The sequence below is a fragment of the Panthera tigris genome, chromosome F2 (assembly GCF_018350195.1).
Source record: "Panthera tigris isolate Pti1 chromosome F2, P.tigris_Pti1_mat1.1, whole genome shotgun sequence".
In the NCBI taxonomy this organism is placed as follows: domain Eukaryota; kingdom Metazoa; phylum Chordata; class Mammalia; order Carnivora; family Felidae; genus Panthera; species Panthera tigris.
Window position 1 is genome coordinate 3,753,995 of NC_056676.1, and position 14,320 is coordinate 3,768,314.

Sequence of the window (14,320 nt, forward strand, 5' to 3'; positions counted from 1 at the left end):
GCCGTCTGCTCGGTCAACTGTTATTCTGCAGATTCCTTTGAAACCTGAACGTGAAGGCAGGTGCACAGGGCCAGGGGACCCTCTGACCCCATTCAGGAAAGCCATTCAATTACAATTTCCTCTCAAACTCTGAACCCATAATACACGTAGTAAGTCGAGTTTTTTTTCCCCACAATTAACATAAACAAAAAGTGATTACGTAATAGTATATATAATACAAAAGTGATTTGTTTATTCCGTGTTGACATGTAATTATTTTCCTAACATGAACAGAAAAGCATGTGGTTGTATCTAGTGTTAGCCTAGTCGTTTTGTCTGTGAAGCAACGTATTTGAAATCATTCCTCAAAGTCACATTTAATTTCCTTTTCAGCCAAGAGTCAGGACTTTAGGAAAATGATTTACTGCACTTAACATGTCAAGAGAGATGAGTCAAATGTTAATGTGAAATTCTAGGTAACTGTTTTCCATCACTGTCATCAGTGAACAGCAGTACTTATCTTACAGTCTGGAGATGGAAATCTTACTTGCTTGTTCTGACATCACGTGAGGGTAGTGATTGTGACCCTCACAGACTTTCTAACTGCCTTTGTTGGCACTGAAGATGTGTGTGTGTGTGTGTGTGTGTGTGTGTGTGTGTGTGTATATGCGTCTGTGTGTGTGTGTTTCCTGGTGTGTGCTTAAAGTACGCCCAGGCAAAGCAGAAGTCCCTCTTTTCACCGATTAAAATTAATCCCCAAGGTTGGGGTAGGGGACAGGGATGAATAGGCAGAGCACAGAGAATTTTTAGGGCAGTTAAAATACTTACATTATACAATAATGGTGAATACATGTCATTATATATTTGTCCAAACCCATAGAATGTACAATACCAAGAGTGAACCCTAAGGTAAACAATAGACTCAGGGTGCCTTGTGATCATGGTGTGTCAATGTCAGTTCATTATTTGTAACAAATGTACCCTTCTGGTAGAGGATGTTGATGATGGGGAAGGCTGTGCATGTGTGGAGGCAGGAAGAATACGGGAACTCCCTGGGCTTTCCCTACAATCTTGCTGTAAACCTTAAACTCCTCTATAAAAATCGTCTTTAAAAAACAAAAAATACAAACCACTTCCCAGCTATGGGCAAAATTAACTTCATATACCAAAGCTGTGGCAGATAGATAAATTCCTCTTGAAAATCTCATATTAGATAGAATATCCTCTAAGGGGAAGGAGGAAAGGGTGAAGAAGACAAATGATTTTATGAAGTTTCCCTTCTAACAGGTGAGTGGAACTCAAAAACATTCAGTTCATAAACTGAGTTGTTAGGTTTGTCATCGCTTAATAGAATAAAACTATAAATATCTATTTTAATACCTGCCCCACTTTTGTTCCTATTGATTACCATCCTTTACCAATCCCTTGCCCTTTCCTCATCTACATACCCAAGGCGACATGATAGAATAGTCATGCTGATACATGATCTGATCAAAATGCACATTTGATTTGCATCATAAAATGTGAATGAAAATGAAAAAGACAGCTGGATTTATTGGTGCAGATTTCTGATTTTGCAGCCAGATGACATCCATCATTACTCATGATGTATAACCTATATTTTCCAACCTGACAGTACCAGGCTGATTAAATATGTATTCAAAGCATATTTGCAAAGCTCAGAAAAATTTAAACACATTATCTCAATCCTGTTCACTGAAAAAGTGAATATTCTTGCATTTATTAAGAAATGTGTCTGTGTCAAGGACTTGAACTTGTGATTGCCGAAAGATAGCCATATTTGATCTTTTATTAAAGGCAAAACTAAATTATCTCTTTAGGGTGAGATTTTACAATTGAAAATTATTTGTTCTGATTTTTTGCAATTACATTTGAATAAAAACTTCAAGATTGAAGTACACATGTAAAGTAGCTTGCCCGTTGCCGATTGCTGAGGCAACCATATTTAACTTATACATGTTTATTCTCGTATTTATGCTTAAGATGCTCATATGGTTATTTTGTTATTTAGCAGTAGATATTATTTGTTGTACACTTACTATGGAATATAAGGATTGACCTGTTGCATTCCACCATCCCATATATTTCACTGACTCACAAACTCCTAATACAATGATATAATAGTGATTATATCAGTGTTATGTGTCAATGGAAAATGTAAGCCAAGCTCGTAAGTCCCCACTAAGACAAAACGGAGTAAAAAAAAATCCCACAAACATTGGGACCTTGAATGAGGTTGTCTTACATCTACAGAAAAGTAGGAGAGAATTGATATCTTCGCAGTATTATGTCCAGTGATCCATGACATAACATAGAGTTCCATTATTTAAAAAATAATGTTATGCTTGTTGATATTCAATCAAACCAGGTGACCTTTGTGCTGTTACAAAAATAAAATGTAACCAAGTAAATTTTAAAATCTAATTCACTTTGTTAAGCCATTTATGAATCAGGCAGACTTCCATCCAGCAAGTAGAAAGAAGCTCTAAGGTTCTGTACAAGATGGAAGGATTTTTATTATAGGCAGATATGGGGAGGGACAACTAGAGAAGAAAGAAAGAAAGAAAGAAAGAAAGAAAGAAAGAAAGAAAGAAAGAAAGAAAGAAAGAAAGAAACAAGAAGGAAAGAAGGAAGGAAGGAAGGAAGGAAGGAAAGAAAGAAGGAAAGAAAGGAGGAAAGAAGAAAGAAAGAAAGAAAGAAAGAAAGAAAGAAAGAAAGAAAGAAAGAAGGAAAGAAAGGAGGAAGAAAGAAAGAAAGAAAGAAAGAAAGAAAGAAAGAAAGAAGAAAGAAAGAAGGAAAGAAAGGAGGAAGAAAGAAAGAAAGAAAGAAAGAAAGAAAGAAAGCAAGCAAAAAGAAAGAAGGAAAGAAAGGAGGAGGAAAGAAAGAAAGAAAGAAAGAAAGGAAGAAAGAAAGAAAGAAAGAAGGAAAGAAGGGAGGAAGGGAGGAAGATTACCTCCTTAGTCCTGACCAGAAAATTCCTCACTACATTTCTGGGAGAGGTTGCAAGTGAAATTAGATTAGGTTTTAGGCCCTGGTTTGGTGAAGGCCTAACAAATGTGACTACATTTGGGGCTTGTGGTTTTCTTTCTAACAAGGTATTGCTTTGTGTCTATACTGTTCCATGCTAAACTCCCTTAGAAACTCACCTGCTAATATCTCATGTAATAATGTCTATAGATTCCCAAGGATTTTCTATGTTCAAAATTATGTTGGGGTGTCTGAGTGGTTCAGTGGGCTAAGCGTCTGACTTCAGCTCACATCATGAGTTTACGCCCACTGTCAGCTCAGATTCTGTCCTTCCCTCTCTCTCTGCCCCTCCCCCACTTGTGCATACACACTCTCTCTCTCTCAAAATATAAGTAAAGAAATTATCTTCTCTCTGAACAATAAAACTTTCATTTCTTCTTTCAATTCTCATGCATTTTATTAGCTCTTTTCTTGCCTTACTGTGAGAAGACCTGAAGAAAGATTGAGGAAAACTGAAGATAGTGGATATTTTTGTCTCATTTCTGATCTCAGAGAGAAATGTCTCAATAAATCGAAGTTAATTATGATGTTTCTAAAAAAGAATGATATCTTCTTTATGATATGAAGATACTCTTTTGTATACTCAGGTTTTTGAGTTTCTATCAACTGTATTTTGTAATGCTTCTTTGCATCTATAGAAATGATTATCTAATTTTATTCATTTTTAAGCTTTTTTCCTACTTTCAATGTGATGAAATATAGTACTTTTTTTCTGCGTGTGACTTTATCTTGTCTATTGTTCAGAGTGGGCAAACTTTACTGTTCTGTCATCAAGTTACTGATTCTGTCTTATGTCATCGTCACTGTATTACTGAGCCAATTTTGTTATTATTATTATTATTATTTTAATGTTTATTTATTTTTGAGAGGGAGAGAGTGTGTGTGTGAGAGACAGAGTGTGAGAAGGAGAGGGGCAGAGAGAGAGGGAGGCAGAGAATTCCAAGCAGGCCCTGCACTGTCAGTACAGGGCCTGACACGGAGCTCGGTCTCAGGAACTGTGAGATCAAGACCTGAGCCAAAGTCGGCCACTTAACTGACTGAGCCACCTAGAGTCCTCAGTAAGGTTCTTTTTTTTTTTTTTTAATTTATGTTAGCACATTTTTTAGTTCTACAATTTTCCTTTTATTTTCATAATTTGTATTTCTTTGCTGAGAGTTTGTAATTTTTCATTTGATTCAAGAGAATTTGTCATTTCTTGTTGACATATTTTTATTAAGGTGGCTTTAAAGTCCTTGTCAGATAATTCCAGGATGTAATTCATCTAGTTTGAGTCAGCTCTCTTTACTCATTTAAGTTGTGATTTTCCTGGTTCTTCGAGGGACATGCTATTTTATTATATCCTGGCCACTTTGCTTGTTATGTTGAGACTGTGGCTCTTACATAAGATTTTTTTTTTTTTCTTTTTAGCAGGAATTCACTCTACCACAAAGGTCCTAGCCTAGTTTTGTAGGCTGTGGTTCCATTGACAATATACTTCTTAGAGCCTGTCTGGCGTCTTGGGTCTGACTGATTTCTCACTGTTCCCTGCTGATGCGATTTGAGGAAGTGGGAGGAGCTCTCTCAGCCCGGGGGCCCCCCTGGTGCCACTAAGTGGACAAAGGGATGCTTTATCCAGCAGTGGGTTGAAGTTCCTCCGCTGGCTGCTTGGTGTCCTCTTTGCTGTTGCTACCATCCTGGGATCCCTACTGAGTTCCCTTTTCCTTGATCTTGCAGAGGTCACTTGCATTTCAGCTGTCTCTTGCAAGTTTTTGAGTGTTTATATTCCCTGAGTGGGGAGCAAAGGGAGCTGAACCCATACCCTCATTTCGGGACCAGAAGTCATTCTAAATCATTTTGATAGCCAATTCTCTCAGGACTGGAGGTTGAGCGTTTTTTCTGGATGTTTAATAACAAGCTGTGTTCCCAGGTTCATTAGCCGTCTCTTCACTAATTGTTGCAATTCCCCTCTCAGTCGATGTGAGCTTTTTAAATTAAGACATATTTATATGTTTTCTAGGTACCTTTGCTCTAAATAACTCCTTAGCTTCTTGTACTTCTTTAGCTATTTCTCACACGAATCTTGATATAATTTTTAAGGCATTGACATTACTGTAAGTGATAGAAGTAAACCCATTAGTCTACAATGTGAAACATGTTGAGAGTTGAGGATAACAGTCTTGACCATTATTCCAAGTTTGCAGGGAAAGGAAGCATAAAATATGCGGTGATATGACAGGAAAGGAATACCTATGTGTTTCTTGTGTGTTTTTGTTTGCTTGTTTGTTTTGTTGTTGTTGTTTTTGCAAAAGTGCTTGAGTGAATCGGGGCAATTTTATTTAATTTGAATTAGCTCTTTCATCAACATCTTCAGGGCCATTTATTTTTATATGTCCAAGGGGGTGTGTAATAGAGGTTCAATAAATGTTTATTAAATTGATGGCATAGAGGCTCGAGCACCGTACCTTCCTATAGAAGTCATAATCTCTCGTATTGCCTAATAGAGACCGTACACGTAAGAGATATCTATGAATATGAACGGAAGATGATGACATTGTGAGCGAACAGGGGACCACCAAACGGTGGGAAGAGAAAGGAGGTGATGGCTGTATTCCTAAGTGTTATGTAATTCATTCTCTATTTTAATAAAATGTTTCTCACCTCTAGGGCAAAAAAGAGAGGCGAAAAGACACCCAATCATTTCAAGGTCTTTGCTATCGCATAAGATATTTCGTGAACATACTGACGATGGTATCATTTTCACTCCTTTTTGTTTCAGGTTCAGGTTCTTCGGAACGCTGGAGAAGAAGTGACCCTGACGGTGTCATTTTTAAAAAGAGCGCCCGCTTTCCTCAAACTCCCACTGAACGAAGACTGCGCATGTAAGCATTTATGAAGAATAGGTAAAATGCTCGCATCATCATATTTATTTTCGAAACCGTTATTTCCTGACAGTAATTGATAATTTCGTTTTAAAGTTGGGATTTCTGCCTGAATACAAATATTTTTATATCACACAGCATTTTATGAATGTTTATGCAAAGGGGACAGATGCTAGTTTGTTTTTTTTTTTTAACTTGTTTTATTTTTTTATCTTGTAATTTACATCCAAGTTAGTTAGCATCTAGTGCAACAATGATTTCAGGAGTAGATGCCTTGATGCCCCTTCCCCATTTAGCCCATCCCCCCTCCCACAATCCCTCCCGTAACCCTCCGTTTATTCTCCATATTTGTGAGTCTCTTCTGTTCTGTCCCCCTCCCTGTTTTTGTATTATTTTTGCTCCCCTTCCCTTAGGTTCATCTGTTTTGTCTCTTAAAGTCCTCATATGAGTGAGGTCATATGATTGCTGTCTTTCTCTGACTAATTTCACTTAGCATCATACCCTCCAGTTCCGTCCACGTAGTTGCAGATGGCAAGATTTCATTCTTTTTGATTGCCGAGTAGTACTCCTTTGTATATATACACCACATCTTCTATATGCATTCATCCATCGATGGACATTTGGGCTCTTTCCATGCTTTGGCTATTGTTGATAGTGCTGCTATAAACATGGGGGTGCACGTGTCCCTTTGAAACAGCACACCTGTATCCCGTGGACAAATGCCTAGTAGTGCAATTGCTGGGTCTAGGGTAGTTCTATTTTTAGTTTTTTGAGGAACCTCCATACTGCTTTCCAGAGTGGCTGCACCAGCTTGCATTCCCACAGATGTTAGTTCTGTTTCAGAATGTATTCAGCACATTTACAGTTATTTTCTAGCCTATAACTAGAGACACATTATTTATTTTAAAAATAAATATTTTAATAGTATCCTATTATGTACATTCTATATTTCTATTACATTTCATTCATAATATCTGATGAATATACTTTCTCTAACTAGAAAATGATATAATCCTATGTGGCTCCTGGACTTGCTAAACAAGCATTTACACTTGTCATGGAAGGAAGCACCAGTCTAGGTAGTAATGGAATAATTTTCATAAGAGTTAACTTCAAAATGTCTGTATCAATTTGTACATTAAGAAATAAAACATTATCAAACATTTTTGCCAAAAATCAAAGAAGAATACATCTTTTAACTGAGGCATAATTTGCATGCAATGAAATACAAAGATCTTAAATGCACAATTGGATTGCTTAATCTACATGCCTTTAAATCACAGAAGGGTTCCTCCATGGCCCTTCCCAATAAATAACACCCCAAGAAACAACCATTAATTTAATTTCTTATCATTATATATTCCTTTTCTTTCTTGTAGAAATTTTTTAGAACACAAGCATACTGTATTTACTCTTTTATGTCTAATTTCTTTCACTATGAAAAATCACGTGTGTTTTAAATTTCAGTCATTTGTTCATTCACATTGCTGTGAATATTCCATTAGATAAATAGAATAAAGTTTGCTAATCATTCTCTGATTGATAGATAAGGGACCTTGTTTCCTGTACTTTGCCATCATAAATAAAGCTACTATGAACATTCTTGTATGAGGCTTTGGAAATCTCCCAATTTTATGTTCACTACCAGAAGAACTTAGGAGTGGGGTTGCTCAGTCACCAGGTAGATGTATAATTAACTTGTTCACTGCCAAAAAGCATTTCTACAGAGAACGTTTATTTAAAAACCTCTTTATCTCCACTGCAGCTATGTATCAGAGTTCTGGCTGCTCTACACTTAATTCAATATTTTATGGTCAAAGATTTTTTTTAGCTATTCTATCGAGTGTAGAGTGGTGTCTTATTATACTAGTACTTTGCATATCCCTGAAGACTAATTATGGTTAGCTCCTTATCATGTACCATTTGCATATGTTACTGGAGATCTGCATATCTTAGTTTGTAATGCGTGTGCTCAAATTTTGCCCATCTCTCTATTGGTATATCTTTCTATTATTGTAGTGCAGGAGTTTAAGAAAATATTCTGTACATAATCTTTGTCAGCTCATGTATTACAACACTTTTCTCTCAGTCTATGGATAACTATGTTTTCCCTAAAGGTGTCTTAGGTTTGCAGAAGTTTTCCATTTTGACAAACTCCAATTTACCATTTTGTGGCTGCTCTTACTGCATATGGTTATTGTTTTCCGTATCTTCTCTAAGAAATACTTGCTTACCCCAAGGTTGCAAAGAGACTCCCCGACGTTTTCCTGGAGCTTTATGACACTGGCCTTTATGTTGAGGTTTAGAGTCCATCTTATACTAATTACTATCTTGTGTCTGAGCTAGGAATTTCGAATCAAGAAATTACTTTCTTATTTCCATTAATTTTTGTGTTCATCCTTCCACCTTAGCTGCCGTGTTAATCTCCTAGGACAGGTTCTCCAATTTTGCAATTGTTCATGATCATTTAGCTATTCTATACCTTTTGCATTGCTGCCTATATTTTAGAAATAGCATGTCAATTTCTATAAAATCCAGTTACAATTCTCCACGAGATGAAGTCGGATTTATAGATAATTTGTAGAATTAACATATTAACAACTTGAAATCTGTAAGTCCACGAACATGATATAACTTTCTATTTATTTACGTTCTCATTTTTCTCAGCAACATTTTAGTATTTTCAGTGGGAAAGTCTTACATATCTTTCATTAAACTGATTTCTAAGCATTTCTTATTCTACCATAAATGGCATTTAAAAAAATTTTAGTGCCCACATATTGTTGCTAACACATAGATATACATTTATATATTCTGCATCATAGGCTTAATTTTCTTATTAGTTCAGGTAGGACTTTCTGTCTATTCTTATAGGCGCTCACCTTATACAGTTATGTTATCTGCAAATATTGAATTCTCCTTCTTTCTTTACAATCTGTGTTTTTAAAATTTCTTTTTCTTGCCTATTTTAATGGCCAGGACTTCCAGTAAAATGTTGGGCAAAGTCTTGAGAGCAGATATCTCTCTTTTGCTCAAGATATTAGGAAAAATTTCCAGTCTTTTACTGTTAAGCATGGCATTCATAAATGTGCTCACTTATACCTTTTATTTAGGTTGAAGAAGTGCTCTTTTATTCCTAGGTTACTGAGGATTTTTCTTTTCCTTTTTAACATAAGTTGATGTTGAATTGTCACAAATATTTTTATGCCCATTGAAAGATTATATTTTTAATCTTTTTTTTTATTCTGCTGATATGGTGTATTTTTATTTTTTATTATATTTTTATGAATATAATCTAGTGTCAAATAGGTTTCCATACCACACTAGTGCTCATCCCAACAGGTGCCCTTCTCAATGCCCATCACCCACTTTCCCCTCATCCGGCCCCCCATCCACCCTCGGTTTGTTCTCTGCATTTAAGACTCTCTTATGGTTTGCCTCCCTCCCTCTCTGCAATTTTTTCCCCTTCCCTTCCCCCATGGTCTTCTGTTGAGTTTCTCAAGATCCACATATGAGTGAAAACATATGGTATCTGTCTTTCTCTGACTGACTTATTTCACTCAGCATAATATTCCAGTTCCACCCACATTGCTGCAAATGGCAAGATTTCATTTTTTCTCATTGCCAAGTAGTATTCCATTGAATATATAAACCACATCTTCTTTATCCATTTGTCAGTTGATGGGCGTTTAGGCTCTTTCCATAATTTGGCTGTTGTTGAAAATGCTCCTATAAACATTGGGTTACAGGTGCCCTATGAATCAGCACTCCTGTAACCTTAGGATGAATTCCTAGTAGTGCTATTGCTGGGTCACAGGGTAGTTCTATTTTTAACTTTTTGAGGAACCTCCACACTGTTTTCCAGAGCGGCTGCACCAGTTTGCCTTTCCACCAAGAGTATAAGAATGTCCCCCTTTCTCCACATCCTTGCCAGCATCTGTAGTTTCCTGATTTGTTAATTTTAGCCACTCTGACCAGCGTGAGGTGGTATCTCAGTGTGGCTTTGATTTGTATTTCCCTGATGAAGAGTTACGTTGAGCGTCTTTTCATGTGTGTGTTGACCATCTGGATGTCTTCTTTGGAAAAGTGTCTATTCATGTCTTCTGCCCATTTCTTCACTGGATTATTCATTTTTCAGGTGTGGAATTTGGTGAGTTCTTTATAGATTTTGGATATTAACCCTCTATCTGAGGTATTTGCTATTTGCAAATACCTTCTCCCATTCGGTCGGTTGCCTTTTAGTTTTGTTGATTGTTTCCTTTGCAGTGCAGAAGCTTTTTATCTTGATAAGATCCCAATAGTTCATTTTTGCTTTTAATTTCCCTGCCTTTGGAGATGTGTTGAGTAAGAAATTGCTGTGGCTGAGGTCAAAGAGGTTGTTGCCTGCTTTCTCCCTTAGGGTTTTGATGGTTTCCTGTCTCACATTTAGATCTTTCATCTATTTTGAGTTTATTTTTTGTGAATGGTGTAAGTCGTCTAGTTTCATTCTTCTGCATGTTGCTGTCCAGTTCTCCCAGACCATTTGTTAAAGAGACTGTCTTTTTTCCATTGGATACTCTTTCCTGCATTGTCAAAGATTAGTTGGCCACACATTTGTGGGCCCAGTTCTGGGTTCTCTATTCTATTTCATTGCTCTATGTGTCTGTTTTTGTGCCAATACCAGACTGTGCTGATAATTACAGCTTTGTAGTAGAGGCTAAAGTCTGGGATTGTGATGCCTCCCACTTTGATTTTCTTCTTCAATATTACTTTGGCTAATTAGGGTCTTTTGTGGTTCCATACAAATTTTAGGATTGCTTGTTCTAGCTTTAAGAAGAATTTTGATTGGGATTGCATTGAATGTGTAGATTGCTTTGGGTAGTATTGACATTTTAATAATATTTATTCTTCCTTTCCATGAGATTGGAATGTTTTTCCATTTCTTTGTATCTTCTTCAATTTCCTTCATAAGCCTTCTATAGTTTTCAGCATACAGATCTTTTACATCTTTGGTTAGGTTTATTCATAGGTATTTTATCGTTCTTGGTGCAATTGTAAATGGGACCAGTTTCTTTATTTCCCTTTTGTTGCTTCATTATTAATGTATAAAATGCAATTTTATTGTACATTAATTTCTGTACATTAATTTTGTATCCTTCAGTTTTGCTGAATTCATGTATCGGTTCCTGGAGTCTTTTGGTGGAGTCTTTTGGGTTTTCATGTAGAGTATCATGTCACCTGTGAAACTGAAAGTTTGGCTTCTTCTTTTCCAATTTTGATGTCTTTGATTTCACTTTGTTGTCTGATTGCTGATGCTAAGACTTCCAACACTATGTTAAACAACAGCAGTGAGAGTGGACATCCCTGTCGTGTTCCTGACCTCAGGGGGAAAGCTCTGAGTTTTTCCCCATTGAGGATGATAGTAGCAGTAGGCTTTTCAGACATGGCTTTTATGATGTTTAGATATGTTCCTTCTATCCTGACTTTCTTGAGGGTTTTAAGAAAGGATGCTGTATTTTGTCAATACTTTTTCTTCATCTATTGAGAGGATCATATGGGTCTTATCCTTTCTTCTATTAATATGATGTATCACATAGGTTAGTTTGAGAATATTGAAACAGCCATGCAGCCTGGGAATGAATCCCACTTGATCATGGTGAATAATTCTTTTCATATGCTGTTGAATTCAATTTGCTAATATCTGGTTGAGAATTTTTGCATCTAATTTCATCAGGGATATTAGCCTGTAGTTCTCCTTTTTTGTGGGGTCCCTCTCTGGTTTAGGAATCAAGGTAATGCTGGCTTCATAGAATGAGTCTGGAAGTTTTCTTTCCATTTCTATTTTTTGGAATAGCTTGAGAAGGATAGGTATTATCTCTGCTTTAAATGTCTGGTAGAATTCCCCAGGAAGCCATGTGGTCCAGGGCTCTTATTTGTTGGGAGATTTTTGATAACTGATTCAATTTCTTCACTAATTATGGGTCTGTTCAAATGTTCTATTTCTTCCCATTTGAGTTTTGGTATTGTGTGAGTGTCTAGGAATTTGTCCGTTCCTTCCAGCTTATCCTGTTTGTTGGCATATAGTTTTTCATAGTATTCTATGATAATTCCTTGTATTTCTGAGGGATTGGTTGTGATAAATACATTTTCATTCATGATTTTATCTATTTGGCTCCTCTCTCTTTTCTTTTTGAGAAGCCTGGCTAGAGGTTTATCAATTTTGTTTATTTTTTCGAAAAACCAACTCTTGGTTTCATTGATCTGTTCTACTGTTGGCTTTGTTTTGTTTTGTTTTGGATTATATATTGTTTATTTCTGCCCTGATCTTTATGATATCTCTTCCTCTGCTGTTTTTGAGGTTTCTTTGTTGTTCTGCTTCTAGTTCCTTTAGGTGTGCTGTTAGATTTTGTATTTGGGATTTTTCTTGTTTCTTGAGATAGGCCTGGATTGCAATGTATTTCCCTCTTAGAACTGCCTTTGCTGTATCCCAAAGGGTTTGAATTGTTGTGTTTTCATTTTCATTTGTTTCAATATATATTTTTTACTTCTTCTTTAATTGTCTGGTTGACCCATTCGTTCTTTAGTAGGATGTTCTTTAACCTCCATGCATTTGGAGGTTTTCCAACCTTTTTCCTGTGGTTGATTTCATGTTTCATAGCATTGTGATCTGAAAGTGTGCATGGTATGATCTTAATTCTTTTATATTTATTGAGGGCTGTTTTGTGACCCAGTATATGATCTATCTTGGAAATGTTCCATGTGCACTGGAGAAGAAAGTATATTCCATTGCTTTGGGATGCAGAGTTCTAAATATATTTGTCAAGTCCATCTGGCCCAGTGTATTATCCAAGGCCATTGTTTCTTTATTGATTTTCTGCCTAGATAATCTGCCCATTGTTGTAAGTGGAGTATTAAAGTCCCCTGCAATTACCACATTCTTACCAACAAGATTGCTTAGGTTTGTGATTGTTTCATATATTTGGGTGCCTTCGAATTCAGTGCATAAACACTCATAATTGTTAGCTCTTCTTGATGGATAGACACTGTAATTATTATATAATGCCCTTCTTCATCTCTTGTTACAGTCTTTAGTTTAAAATCTAGTTTGTCTGGTATAAGTATGGCTACTGCAGCTTTCTTTTCACTTCCAGTAGCATAATAGGTAGTTCTCCATCCCCTCACTTGCAATCTGAAGGTGTCCTCAGGTCTACAATGAGTCTCTTGTAGACAGCAAATAGGTGGGTCTTGTTTTTTTTTTTTTGTATCCATTCTGATACCCTATGTCTTTTGATTGGAGCATTTTGTCCATTTATATTCAGTGTTGTTATTAAAAGACATGGTTTTAGAGTCATTGTGATGTCTGTAGGTTTCATGCTTGTAGTGATGTCTCTGGTCCTTTGTGGTCTTTGCAACATTTCACTCACAGAGTCCCCCTTAGGATCTCTTGTAGGGCTGTTTTAGTGGTGATGAATTACTTCAGTTTTTGTTTGTTTGGGAAAACCTTTATCTGTCCTTCTATTCTGAATGACAGACTTGGCTGCATATTTTTCCTGTTCATTGCATTGAAGATTTCTTGCCACTCCTTTCTGGTCTGCCATGTTTCAGTAGATAGATTGAAACTACTACCCTTATGTGTCTACCTTATGTGTAGGTTAGGCCCATTTGTCCCTAGCTGCTTTCAGAATTCTCTCTTTATCTTTGTATTTTGCCAGTTTCACTACGATATGTCATGCAGACGATCGATTCAAGTTATGTCTGAAGGGAGTTCTCTGTGCCTCCTGGATTTCAATGTCTGTTTCCTTCCCCAAATTGAGGAAGTTCTCAGCTACGATTTGTTCAAGTGCACCTTTGGCCCCTTTCTGTCTTTCTTCTTCTTCTGTAACTCCTATGATACAGATATTGTTCCGTTTCATTGAGTCACTTAGTTCTCTAATTCTCCGCTTGTGATCCAGAATATTTTTTTCTCTCTTTTTCTCAGCTTCATCTTTTTCCATGATTTTATCTTCTATTTCACCTATTCTCCCCCTGCCTCTTCAATTCTGGCTGTCACCACTTCTAGTTTATTTTGCACCTCGTTTACAGCAATTTTTAATTCATCATGACTATTTTTTAGTTCCTTGATTTCTGCATGATAGATTCTCTGCTGTCTTCTGGGCTGTTTTTCAACTTCAGCAATTAATCTTATGACTATTATTCTAAATTTTTGTCCAGTTATATTGTTTATATCTTTTTTGATCAATTCTTTAGCTGTCATTTCTTCCTGGAATTTCTTTTGAGGGGAATTCTTCTGTTTCATCATTTTGGCTACTTTTCTGTCCCTTATGTGTTTTGAAAGCTTGTTATGTGTCCTGTTCCTTCAAACACTACTATATTAAAGAGGGATCATACACTGTCCAGGGCCTGGCCCTTCAGGAGGTGTATTTGGAGAGTGTTACTTGTTTTCTTTTGTTGTGACC

General features: G+C 36.5%; 1 protein-coding gene across 2 annotated transcripts in view; it reads left to right on the plus strand.

Moving 5' to 3' along the window:
• SNTG1 (syntrophin gamma 1) overlaps positions 1-14,320 on the plus strand; it is a 564,850-nt gene that overhangs the window by 345,846 nt on the left and 204,684 nt on the right. For both annotated transcript variants that reach the window (XM_042973560.1, XM_042973561.1), the window contains exon 8: positions 5,783-5,885. In XM_042973560.1, the coding sequence (XP_042829494.1) occupies positions 5,783-5,885 (103 nt within the window). The remainder of the gene's footprint in view (positions 1-5,782; positions 5,886-14,320) is intronic.